The sequence below is a fragment of the Phascolarctos cinereus genome, unplaced genomic scaffold (genome assembly GCF_003287225.1).
Source record: "Phascolarctos cinereus isolate Bilbo 61053 unplaced genomic scaffold, phaCin_HiC Scaffold_3;HRSCAF=262, whole genome shotgun sequence".
Taxonomy (NCBI): domain Eukaryota; kingdom Metazoa; phylum Chordata; class Mammalia; order Diprotodontia; family Phascolarctidae; genus Phascolarctos; species Phascolarctos cinereus.
In genome coordinates, this window is record NW_027555736.1 from 92746816 (window position 1) to 92759640 (window position 12825).

At 39.6% G+C, this 12825-nt stretch overlaps 1 protein-coding gene across 1 annotated transcript in view; it reads right to left on the reverse strand.

The window, feature by feature from the left end:
* Window positions 1-11584, reverse strand: part of ENO4 (enolase 4) — a 36846-nt gene extending 25262 nt beyond the window's left edge. The window contains exons 1-4 of the mRNA XM_020988168.2: window positions 11372-11584; window positions 8289-8417; window positions 2622-2812; window positions 427-563 (exon numbers count right to left, since the gene is read on the reverse strand). Of these exons, the coding sequence (XP_020843827.1) occupies window positions 427-563; window positions 2622-2812; window positions 8289-8417; window positions 11372-11530 (616 nt within the window). The 5' untranslated portion in view covers window positions 11531-11584. The remainder of the gene's footprint in view (window positions 1-426; window positions 564-2621; window positions 2813-8288; window positions 8418-11371) is intronic.
* Window positions 11585-12825: the final 1241 nt, after the last annotated feature.

A 12825-nucleotide genomic window follows, 5' to 3' on the forward strand; every position in this document is an offset into this window, starting at 1 on the left:
TCATGCTCAAGCTTAGGGAAGCTCCCTTCTGGAGGAGCTATTTTATTCCTACTTAGAGACCTGCCCCCGAATAGAGTATGGGTTTCTAGTCTGCCAACAAGCACAAGTCATGCTTTGTTGTTTATCTGGGGAGTTATAAGGAAGGGGCAGAGAAGATGGAAGGAGGGAACAGTAATGGCTTATAAACCATGGAAAGTCTTTTAAGGAGAAGGAAATTTCCTCGCACAGATTGCTGCTTTCTGGTGATCTATCACTTTAGTAAGGATGAGACATAATTCCATGACGGGTAGTTACAAAGTCTAGCTCAGATCTGCCCCACAGTGACCACAGAGACAGAATCTAAGTCAAAAGAATCAAGAGACTCTCTTATCCCTCCTTTCTCACACAAAGGCTAAAGAACCTTGCATGAATTAACAAAGCTCGAACCTCTTTGTCCTTTCCTCTTTGGAGGTGGTGGTGGTGATGGTTGGGGTGCAATAGATGCTGAGGACAATGGCTGCTCCAGACTCAGTTCTAATTCTTTACTCTCTTTATCTTCTTGTACTTTGTTTGCAAAAAAGTTCCTGGATGGGGACACAAACATTCTATTATAATACCCTTTTCAAGAATATCATTTTGTCATGTAGTAGAGTTACCCACAGAGACATTATTAGTGTTTCATGGATCAACTCCACTTTTTAATTGCTTCAGAAAAGCCAAGCCCTCATTTGAATTTCCAAGGCCAATAATGATATTGCTAAAAGAAAGTTTTAAAAATGAAGTTAATTTTGGTCCTAAAACAATCAAATATATGCTTAGATTCCATAGATTCTTATTTTAGAAATATTTGAAAAATGACATTTTAATAAAAAATGTGAAGACATCTGATCTGAATAATTGTGTGTGTGTGTGTGTGTGTGTGTGTGTGTGTGTTTTAATTTAAATGGACAAACTTGCGGGCAGCAAGGGAGCACAGTGGATAGAGTGCTAGGCCTGGAGTCTGGAAGACTCATTTTGTGAGTTCAAATTGGGCCTAGGACACTTACTTGTTGTGTGAACCTGGTCAAGTCATTTAAGTCTGTTTGCCTCAGTTCCTCATCTATAAAATGAGCTGGAGAAGGAAATGGCAAACTACTCCAGTGTCTTTGCCACAAAAAACCCAAATGGGATCACAGAGTCAGACATGACTGAAAAACAACTGAATAGCAACAAAAGCAATGTTAGAAAGTGAAGAAGAATGAAACTACATTAATTTGCTTATTATATAATTGTAAAAAAGGTGACAATCATTCCAAAATGTGGTGGTATATTTTCTGATAACAACAACAATAATATATTTTGTTGATGCCACATTTTATCATTTATTATATCTTTTGTTCATAAAAGGACTACAAGCATTATTATCTCCATTTATTATCATCTCCATGTGAGGAAATAGAGGCTAAGAGAGTAAAGAGACATCAGATAAATGGCTCTCAAATAAAGGTCTTCTGGCCTCTTCTACTGTGCTCTTCCTATTTGTCATACATTCATTCATTCATTCAACAAACATTATAATTAAACACTTCCTATTATGTAGCATACTATGCTAGGTATTGGGGATAAAAAGATGAAATGATACACTTTGCCCTCAAGAAGCTTATAAACTCATAGCATGACAAGCCACATATCATACAAAGGTACAATATGAGGCAAAATATGCTAGGTGTGTAGGAAAGGTCAGCGACAGGTACAAAATTGGGATGACAGAGATTATTTTAGCTGGAAGAGGATCTGCAATAGTTTCATGGAGAAAGTGGGACTGGATCTTGAAGTAAGAGAAGGATTTCAGAAAGTGTAGACATGAAGGAATTAATTTCAAGGGTAGAAGGGAAGGGAATATGCATTTATGTAGTGCCTACTATGTGCCAGGAACTGTGTATGCTAAGTGCCAAGTGTTCTGTGTGCTAAGTGCTTTTTACAAATATTATCTCTGTGATCCTCACAAAAACCCTGCAAAGTAGATGCTATTATCATCCCCATTTTATAGATGGGAAAACTGAGGCAGACAGAGACGAGAATATTAGTCTAGTCGGAATAGAATGTAGATCTTGTAGAGGGGAATTGTATAAAATAAGAAAAGAAAGATCTAGACCAGAAAGTGTGAATTCCAGGATAAGGAACTTTTCTTTGGTCTTGTATTTAATACTGAGCCATTGAATTCTTTGGGCAAAGGACTGACACAAGCAGACCAGTGAATTAGGAAGATTCCTTTGACAGAACTGTGGAGAGTTCTCCACAGAGGCAGGACCAGAGGCAAGGAGATGAGTTAGCAAGTTCTTATAAAGATTCATCCAGAGGTATTGAGGGCTTGGGTTTTGGTAGTGTCAGTAGGAATGGAAAGGAGGCAACAAATATGGGACCTATCATGCAATTAGAATCAAGAGAATTTGTCAAATAAATGAATGGCATGTGCAAAAAGTATGGTGTAAATGGAAGAAGCACTGGGTTCGGAGTCACAAGTCCTGTGTTCAAATCCCAGCTCTGGAATTTAGCACTTCTTTTCTTTGACTTCACAGAACTCCCTTTAGAAAACAGAGAACCTTTTACTATGGCATGTGAAGCCAAAATGAAGCAGACACTTGTCTGTGCAAAAGACTTACGCAAGTAACTGATCCACCACCCCCTGTTGGGTCGGTTCCAGTCCATCCAGAAGCTCGGTCATTGACTCATTTACCCACTGCACGGCTGCACTGATGGCTTCATTACGTTCTAATTCTACTGCATCCACCACCTCAGGCATGGCAGTTTCCAGTACTTCCAAGTGAGAAGCGATGATAGCAGAAGTAATGCTCTGAAAGTCACACAAATTGGTTCTACTTTCCAGTTAAGTTGGAGAAATGTCACCAAAATGAACAAACCCATTTTTTCTTCTTGAAGTAACAAATCCTAATATTGAGATATTTTGTCACCATTTTAGGGAACAAAGGGAAGTTGTCATATTGTTCTAGGAAGCCAAACTAAATCAACCCTTTAAATTCCTAGATCTCACCCTTTTTATTGCATCAGTGCTTCGGCATTAAGCGGTTAATAGACCCTTGCAACTCTTATCTTTCAAGGATATTAAGAAGAGGAAATGAGGTAAGGAACATGAAATACTTTGTAGCTTCAAAGTGCTTTTAAGTATCAATTAGTATTATAATTATGGTGTAGGGGAAAGAACACTGGTCTGAGACACACAACATGTGCTTACTAGTGCTGACTGGCACAAACTTATGACTTCAGGAAAATCATTTCCTTTCTTTGGATCTCGGTGAGAGGTCCAAATGAGAGACTGGATAATTGAGTGCTAAAGCCCCTTTCCAGTCTCCAGCAATCTGTGGTTCTAATACAATAATAAATTTTATAATAATTGTTATTCTAGGAAGAACTGAGACAGAAGCAAGTTATTTGTTAACAATTATGTATTAATATAGTATAAAAGTTTATTGCACCAAAGATTGCCTATGACAACAATGTAGCTCTTATAAATGAGCTCCTTTTTATGTAAAATTTACAGCAGTAATACAATACTTTAGGTCTATATTAACATAGAATATGAAGGCTGGCAAAGACTTTAGAAATCAATCATTTTACTAAGGAGGAAACAGACTCAGAGAGGGGAAATGACTTGTCCAGATTAATCAGTCAGCCAGCATTTATACCATATTCTAGGCATTGGGGATACAAAGAAAAGGCAAAAGAAGCAGTTCCTTCTCTCAAGGAGCTCACAGTTTAATAGAGGAAATGACACGTAAACAAGATATATACTTAATAAGTTGGAGATAATAAACTGAAGAAAAGCATGAGCATTAAGAATGACTGGGAGAAGTTTCTTATAAACATGTTAGGGAAGCCAGGAAGTAGAGGTGAAGAGGGAGTGAATTTCAGGCATGGGAGATAAGCCAGTGAAAATGTTGAGAATTGAAAGATGGATTGCCTTGTGTGAAGAAAGTAAGAATGCTGGTGACACTTGTTTGAAGAGTATGTGGAATTAAATCAGAAAAAGAAGTCTGGAAAGGTCAGAGGCAGCCATGTAATGAAGAGCTTTGAATGACAGAGAATTTTATATTTGATCCTGGGGTAATAGGGAATTACTGAAATTTATTGCATTGGGGGAGGGGAGGGGAGAAGATTGACATAGTTAGACTTGTGCTTTAAGAAGACCAGTTTGAGGGCAGCTAGTTGGTGCAGTGGATACAGCTCCAGCCTTGGAGTTAGGAGGACCTGAGTTCAAATGTGACCTCAGGCACTTGACACTTACTAGCTGTGTGACCCTGAGCAAGTCACTTAACCCCGAAAGGAAAAATAAAAGACCAGTTTGACAATTGCACAAATTTATTGGAGTGGGGAAGAGACTTGAGGCAGGAAGAACAACCAGAAGGCTACAATAATAGCTTGGGGTGAGATAATGAAGGTCTGGACCAGGGCAAAAGTGGTGTTAGACAGAAAAGGGTCATATGTGAGAGATGTTATGAGGGTAGAATTGACAAGACTTAAAAACAGATTAGATGTAAGGGGGTGAAAAGGAGTGAGGAGTTGAGGACAACACCTAGGTTGTAAGGCTGGGGAACTGGAAAGTCTCATAGTGGCAAAGCTGAGACTAGAATGTAGTTCTTCTGACTCTCAGTCCAGTGATCTTTCCACTGTTTCATTCTGCTATGTCAAGGCTCAAAACAAAACAGTTAGGTGCCTAAAATATTTCAGTTAAAGTCTATACCAAAAGAAGGAGGCATCATGCTCCTTTGGACATGTTTCTAATTGTCAATGTTTCTTTAAAATGTTACACACAGATCTGAAGACAATGTGTTAGGCTAAGCGTGGGTGCTGTTTAGGTTGTGGAAATGTGGGTGTAATAAACTCCTAGTCCTCTTTAATTGGAAAAAATGAAAATAAAACAAAAGCTCCAGGAAACGAGCTCCAGGTCTAAGCAAAGAATAAGTTCTGAGTAGGCCAGACAGATTTCTGGAGAGCTATTAAAAATAATGGTCATCAGTGGATTATCAGGGCAATGTACATTTGTTGTTCAGTCATGTCTTGATTCTTTGTGACCTCATGGATCATTCATAGCATGCCAAGCCCTTCTATCCTCCACTGTCTCTTAAAGTCTGTCCAAGCTTGTGTTCATTGCTTCCATGACACTCTATCCATCTCATCTGCCATTTCTTTCTCCTTTTGCCTTTAATCTTTCCCAACATCAGGGTCTTTTACAAATTGTCCCATCTTCTTATTATGTGGCCAAAGTATTTAATCTTTAACTTCAGCATTTGACCTTTCAGGGAATGGCCTGAATTGATTTATTTAAGTGTTGACTGATTTGATCTTCTTGAGTGCAAGTATTCTCTAGAACTACAATTTTAAAGCATCGATTCTGCAGCACTCCACTTTCCTTACAGTCAATTCTCACAGCCATACATTCATTGCTAATGGAAAAAGGATAACTTTGACTATACCGACCTTTGTGGGCAAGATGCTATTCAAATTTTCTATAGCTTTCCATCCAATGAGCAAGTATTTTACTTTGAGCCCAAGAATATAAAAGCTGACACTACTTCCATTTCTTCTCCATTTGCCAAAAAGTGATGGGACTAGTTGTCAAGATCTTAGGTTTTTAGGGTGTTTTTATGTTAAGCATCAAATGAGCTTTTACACTCTCCTCTTTCATCTTCATCAAGAAGCTTCTTAATTCCTCTTTCTGCCATCAATGTGGTATCTCAGCATATCTGAGATTGTGGATATTTCTCCTGGAAACGTTAATTCCAGCTTTTGAGCCATCCAGCCTGGCATTTCACATGATGTACTCTGCAAATAAGTTAAATAAATAAGGTACTCCTTTTCCAATCTTAAAACAATCAGTTGTTCCATGTTCAGTTCTGACTGTTGCTTCTTGGCTCACACACAGGTTCCTCAGCAGAAGACAAATACGATGATCTAGTACTCTCATCTTTTTGAGAACTTGCCACATTTTGTAGTGATCCACACAGTCAAAGGCTTTAGTAGTCAATGGAGCAGAAGTAGATCTTTTTCTGAAACTCCCTTTTTTTCTTCATTACCCAGCAAATATTGGCAATTTGGTCTCTATTTCCACTACTTCTTCAAAAACCAGCCTACTCTTCTGGTAATTCTCAGTTTACATGTTGCTGAAGCCTAGTTTGCAGAATCTTAAGCTTAACCTTGCTGGCATGGGAAATGAGTGCAGATGTTCAGTAATTTGAACATCCCTTGGAATTACTCTTAGGTTTGGGACATAAACTGATCTTTTCCAATCTAGTGGCCACTATTGAGTTTTCCAAATTTGCTAGCATATTGAGTGCGGCACTTTAATAGCATCATCTTTTAAGATTTTACATAGATCAGCTGAAATTCTAGACTTCACTGGACTTATTGTTAGTAATGCTTCCTAAGGCCCACTTGACTTTATTCTCCAGGATATCTGGCTCTAGATCAGTAACCACATCATTAGGACTATCTTCAATGATAAAATCTTTCTTGTATAGTTCTTTTGTGTATTCTTGGCATCTCTTCTTAATTTCTTCTGCTTCTGTTAAATCCCTATCATTTTGGTCTTTATCATGCATATTTTTACATGAACCATTCCCTTAATATCTCTAATTTTCTTTTCTTTTCCTTTTTTTTAGGCAATTGGGGTTCAGTGACTTGCCCAGGGTCACACAGCTAGTAAATGTTAAGTGTTTGGTCTGAGGCCTAATTTGAACTCAGGTCCTCCTGACTTCAGGGCTGGTGCTCTATCCATTGTGCCACCTAGCTACCCCAATATCTCTAATTTTCTTGAAGAGATCTCTTGTCTTTCTCATTCTGTTTTTTTCTTTTATTTGTTTGCATTGCTTATTTAAGAAAACTTTTTTTTAATCTCTCCTTGCTATTCTCTAGAATTCTGCATTCAGTTGGATATACCTTTTTTTTTTAAGGCAGTTGGGGTTAAGTGGCTTGCCCAAGGTCACACAACTAGTAAGTGTCAAGTGTTCGATCTGAGTCCAGATTTGAATTCAGGTCTCCTGACTTCAGGGCCAGTGCTCTATCCACTGCACCACTTAGCTGCCCCCCACAGTTGGATGTATCTTTTCCTTTTTCCTTTTCCTTTCACTTTCCTTCTTTCCTCAGTTATTTGTAAAGTCTCATCAGACAGCCATTTTGCTTTCTTGCTCTTCTTTTTCTTTGGAATGCTTTTTGTTACAATCCTGTTAACTTCTGCCTTCCTGGTTCTTGATACTGTTATTGTTATTTTTGTCCCTCGTTTTCAAAGAGGACCATGACATCAGGGAGATGATGACATGACTTGCAATTGACTTTGATTTGAGTGTGAGAGGTCCACGCAATGTCACCAACCTCACTTTCTCCTCTTGAGCCATCTGGGTCCAATGGACAGATATTCATCAGGATGACTGGAGATGGCCCAGGATGCAATGAGAGACCCTGCCCCTTTTAAGCTAAGGTTTTTTCAAGTTCTCACTTTGAGTGAGGTAACATCCATTCATTGAATAGGCCTCTTTAAGACGTAAGCCCCTTTAATAAAAAAAAAAATACTAAAATAGACAAGGAATGTATGAGCTGTTTTGGTGGTCATATCATACTGTTGACTGATAGTGATTATTGTCTATTAAAGCTCCTAAGTATATTTTTTAAAAGACTTTTAAAAATCACTATAGATGATAGTGTTATTTACATAATTTATATCTCTTAGAATCATAGAGTGTAACAGCTGGACAGGACCTTAGATGTCATCTTCATATTAAGTATGGTGTAACTGAGATACAGAAAAGTGAAAAAAATTAGGTCCCAATCACATGGTCACTAAATGTCAAAGCCAGGGTTCAAATCTGTATCTTTTAATCTTATACCCAGTGTTCTTTCAACTACACCAAATTGTCTCTCTGTAAGTAAACAGTATTACTATGACTGAATTTAAGAATGTTTTTAGTTAGTCAGCTACCATTTTTTTTAAAGCACTTACTATGTGCCAGGTGCTATGCTAAGATCTGGAGATACAAAGAAAGACAAAAGACAATCTGCGTTCTCAAGGAGCTCACAGTCTAAAGTAGGAGACACCATGCAAACGCTACATACAAGCAAGATATATTGGAGGTAGTCACAGAGGGAAAGTAATAGCATTATTATTATTATTATTATTATTATTATTATTATTATTATTATTATCCAATTTAAATAAATCACCATTAGTCTGTTAGTACCTTGAAACCCAAAGCCCAGTAAAGAACTGTCATGAATAAAGCACAATAAAACATAATAAAGAAAACCACACAGCCCCATACCTTAACCTGGTTTTGAACTGTGCAGAATACTTCGACTTTGAGAGTTTGATGACCCATACCATCCAGTACTACTCTCCCTATTACTTTGTAGATGGTAGGAGCCTTTGCAAGCTTCGAAAAGCAGTTTGCCTTCAAAATAAAAAAAAATAAGCATTGTAAAATTAATAAATTTCTTTTTACTCAAAGTGTCAATCACATAATTTACTTTGCTACTTGCATTAAATCTATTTTTTGTGTTCCATTCCTAATGCCTGAACATGACAATGACAGCTCAGTTGGAATAACTCTTCCCTCAGGTACAGAGATAAAAGTTCATTCATCCCAATGCTCTCTGCCTCTTCAGACAGCATGACAGCATGGAAAGATGTCTTTTGAACAAACATAAAGTGCCCCATGATATTTTTTAATGTATACCCCAAATGTCAACCTAATTCTCTAACCAATATACCCAATCTGAAATACATGGGTCAATTGGCAGTAGAGAATGTTATCATCCATATAAATTTTGTCTAGGAATCCTGAGTCAGACAATTTCTATTGCTCTCAGTGAGATATCTTATCTAACATTGTAACGGTGAGGAAAAATGCAGCAGCTGTATTTCACTCACCATGAATCCATGAATAATCCTAGATATTAAAGGGGTTTGTTGGAAACCTTAGTAATAGTAGTTTTGTGGAAGTGGAGCCAGCAGAAGTAATTTGGAGAGATTTCAAGAAAAGAAATTGAAGATGGAAAGTGCAGATGAGGTAGGAAGCTCTCTTAAAGTATCGCTTATTTGCAATGGGAAAGAAACCAGTAACAGAGGGAAGAGAGGAGTACGCAAAATGAAGAAGAAAAACTATCCTCCTCTCACAATGGTATTATAAGAGTTAGAAGATAGGGGAAAGAGAGGAAGTAATTTGCCTAAGAAGCAAAATTACATCCCACCTCATGATGACATTTCATTTACTGTAACATCATATAGTACCAATTGAAGGGCTCACATTCTGCAGACAACAGACAATAATGCACATTCTAAAACAAACAATATAAGCACGCAGAATATACATCCAAATACTATAACTCGACAATGTATCAGAGAAGATGCTACAGAAGAAAATAATCTAAAGGATTTTTTCCCATTGTTTACAGTTTGAAGGTTAATTTATATTGTAGAATGAGTAGAGGGCTCATTGAAATTATATGGGAATGAGAAAACAATTATATTGCATCCACTTTTTGATTTCTACTCCAGCAAAACAAGGTTACATGGATATTGAATGGTTTTATTTAGACTTCAGGAGGATGTAAGATGCCCCAAAGGACCTGTTAACCATGATGCCAAACTATTTAGTACAATGCCAGAAGTAGTTTATAGACAAAGCTAGAAGAGACTTTAGTAGTGTAAGCCTCCGACTTTCCAATAGGTGAAAATTGCCATGAGGCATTTGCTCATTGGACTTTCTTTTGGTTTTGTGATCATTTGGGGACCCTATTCATATAATCCTAGTGAGTGTCTTCTTTTCTGCCTTATCAAATCCTAAACATTCTTCAAGATCTAAACCTAGTTCCATGATTAATATGAGCCTTCCTTAGTTACCATGGCCTACTTTGTTTTCAGTCAGCTAACATTTTATTAAGCACCTACTATGTGCCAGGCATTGTGCTGAGCATACAAAAAAAGGCAAAAGACAGTCTCTGCTCTCAAGCAGTTTACAATCTAAATGGAGAAGCTTGAAAATAGATTTTTCCCTTCTCTGAAATCTTAATATGTTTATAATTTGTGCCATATATTCAACTATTTGATTTACCACGATTAACTTGGTTAGGGCTTCAGTTGTTTCACATATCAGGTCTTTTCTCACCAAATATGATGTAAACTACAGTAGGGCATGAACTATGTTATATCAACTGGTGTTTTGAAAAGAACACAACACTGAATTTGGGCAAGTTCTTCCACCTGTCTTCCCCTTGGTTTCTTCATGGGTAAAATGAAGGGGAGATAACTTTTAAAGGCTCCCTTTGGTCTATATTTCTTTTTATGAATCCGTATTTCCCATCATCATCAAACATTTATCGAGCACCTAAAATGTATGACACCTAGTTCAATAAACACTTGTTGGCTTGAAGGAGACAAATGTTGCCATTCAATTTTCAATGACTGTTTTTCAAATCTCACGTTCCTGTGTCTCATAAACCACAGGTAGGCAGAGCCGGGACCCTGGCAACTGCAATTTCGCCCAATGCTGCCTCTTTGAAGTAAGAATGACAATGCCTCACATTTGTGAAGTGCTTAACATTCAAAGAGCATTGCCTAATCTAATCTCTATAACTTTGTGAGTTAGGTTTTCAAGTTACTATTATCTCCATTTTTAACAGATGGAGTTGAGGCTCAGTGACTCTCCCAAGGCGAACAGCCACCAAGAAAAAAGCTGAGAGTAAAATGCACGTCTATGGTTTCCTGATCTCTTTCACATATCTTTTAATAAGCTTGCGGCATCATGGGCTTATGACAGAAAAAAAGAACTTGAAATCAGAACAACCTCCCTTGGGATTTGGTCTTGACACCTCAGTATTAGGCCATGGACAAGTCACTTAACCTTTTTGAAACTCAGTTTGTTCCTCTATAAAATAGGAATACTTTTACTTACCTACCTCGTATAAAGCTCTATATTAATGTGAATTAGGTTCTCCCCCCCTCCCCCAGACACACATCTCTCTCTCTCTTTCTCCCTTCCTTTTTCTCTCTCTCCCTCCCTTCCCCTTCCCTCTTCAGTCTTTCTCCACCTCTCCCCCTCTCTTTTCTTCTCCCCAAGGCGCGCGACACACACACACACACACACACACACACACACACACACACACACTCCCTCACTCTCAGTTCCGCCTATTTTTTTCCATTGTCTTTAACCAGATACACAGTAAGTGCCCTGCAGCTGTTTCCTCTCTTGCCCAGCCCTTCCCATTCCCAATCCGCAAAGCCAAAGAACGCAGCGCACTACACGCATCCTTCGGGGATGCGATCTCTTCCACTCAGCCGCTTTGGGCAACCCCGGGCACAGCGAGACTAGGAGACGGGCAAGACGCCAGCCCTAGTGCGTACCAGGTGCCCATAGACGTCGGGTGGTTGGAGGTAAAAGGTGGAATTGAGCAGATCCTCCAGCTGTCGGGGCACATCGTTCATTCGATAGTACTCCACGGCTCGCTGCTTCAATTTGTACAATTCGTGGGCATTATTTCGGCCTCTGCCTCCATCCCCCATGGTCGCAATTGGCCCGAACCACAGCTGGAGTGAGCCCCAGATTCGTGAGCGTCCTCGGCGTTGCTAGGCAACACGACAACGGCCTGAGCTCGCACCTCGCGAGAGCTGTTTTGACTCTGGGTCTTGGTGTTTTCTGCCCTCTGCCTCTCACTCTTCTCCTATCTCTCCCTTCTCTATGTCTCCTCTCCCCTCCCCTTTTCCCTCTCTCTCCATCTCTCCTCTCCTCCCCCTCTTTCTCTCCTCTGTCCTCCGTTCTCTCTCCCCTCCTTCATCTCCCCTCTCTTGCTCTCCACTTCCTTCCTTTCTCTCCCCCTCCTCTCAACTTCTCTCTCTCTCTGTCTCTCTGTCTCCCCCTCTTTTTCTTCTCCTCTTCCCTCTCCCCTTCCCCTTCACTCCCCTCACCTTTTTTTCCCTCTCTCTTCCCCTCCGTTCCCCTCTCAACCTCCCCACTCTTCTTTCTTTCTCCCTTCTCCTCCCCTCTCCTCTTTCTACTTCTCTCCCTTCGCCTCCCCCTCTCTCTCCCCCTTTCCCCCCTCCCTCCCTTTCCCTTTCTTTTCTCTCTATCTCTGACTCAGCCTCTTAAATTTTTTTCTCTCTCTTCCTCCCTTCTCTCCTTTCTTCCCCTCCTCTCCCCTCCATTCCCTTCGCCTTCTCTTCTTTCTCTGCCTTCCTTCTCTCCCCTTGTGCATTGTCTGGCTGCACCTTGTCCTTATATCACAGAGTCCTTTGCCGTTCATAGTACCACCTTCTCAGGTTTCAGATGAAAAAACCCTGGACTCCAGGGAAGTGTAAAGCAGAGACTTGAACCCAGGTTGCCTCTCCCCATCCAGGGCCCTCCCGCCCCATCTTTAGAGACAGGTCCCTGCCCCTTTACAAAAGATTTCCCACAAAAAATGACCACTCAAATTCATATTCAAATCCTGCCTCTGATGCTGTTTTGTGTGACCTTGGGCAAGTGACTGAAGCCTCCTCAATTTGTAAAAAAGGGAGAACAGCAGCACCTGTTTCCCTACCACCCCCAACCCCTTTGTGAGGATCAAATAAGATTATATAAAGTGAGCCTTGCAAACCTTAGATTGCTATGTAAATTCAAGCTATCACCATCACCATTTTTATAAATAAGTAAACAAATTCAGAGATGTGAAGTAGCTTGACAAAGATCACTCGCAGGGGCAGCTAGGTTGCACAGTGGATAGAGCACTGGCCCTGGATTCAGGAGGACCTGAGTTCAAATCCAGCTTCCTACACATAACACTTACTAGCTGTGTGACCCTGGGCAAGTCACTTAACCCCAT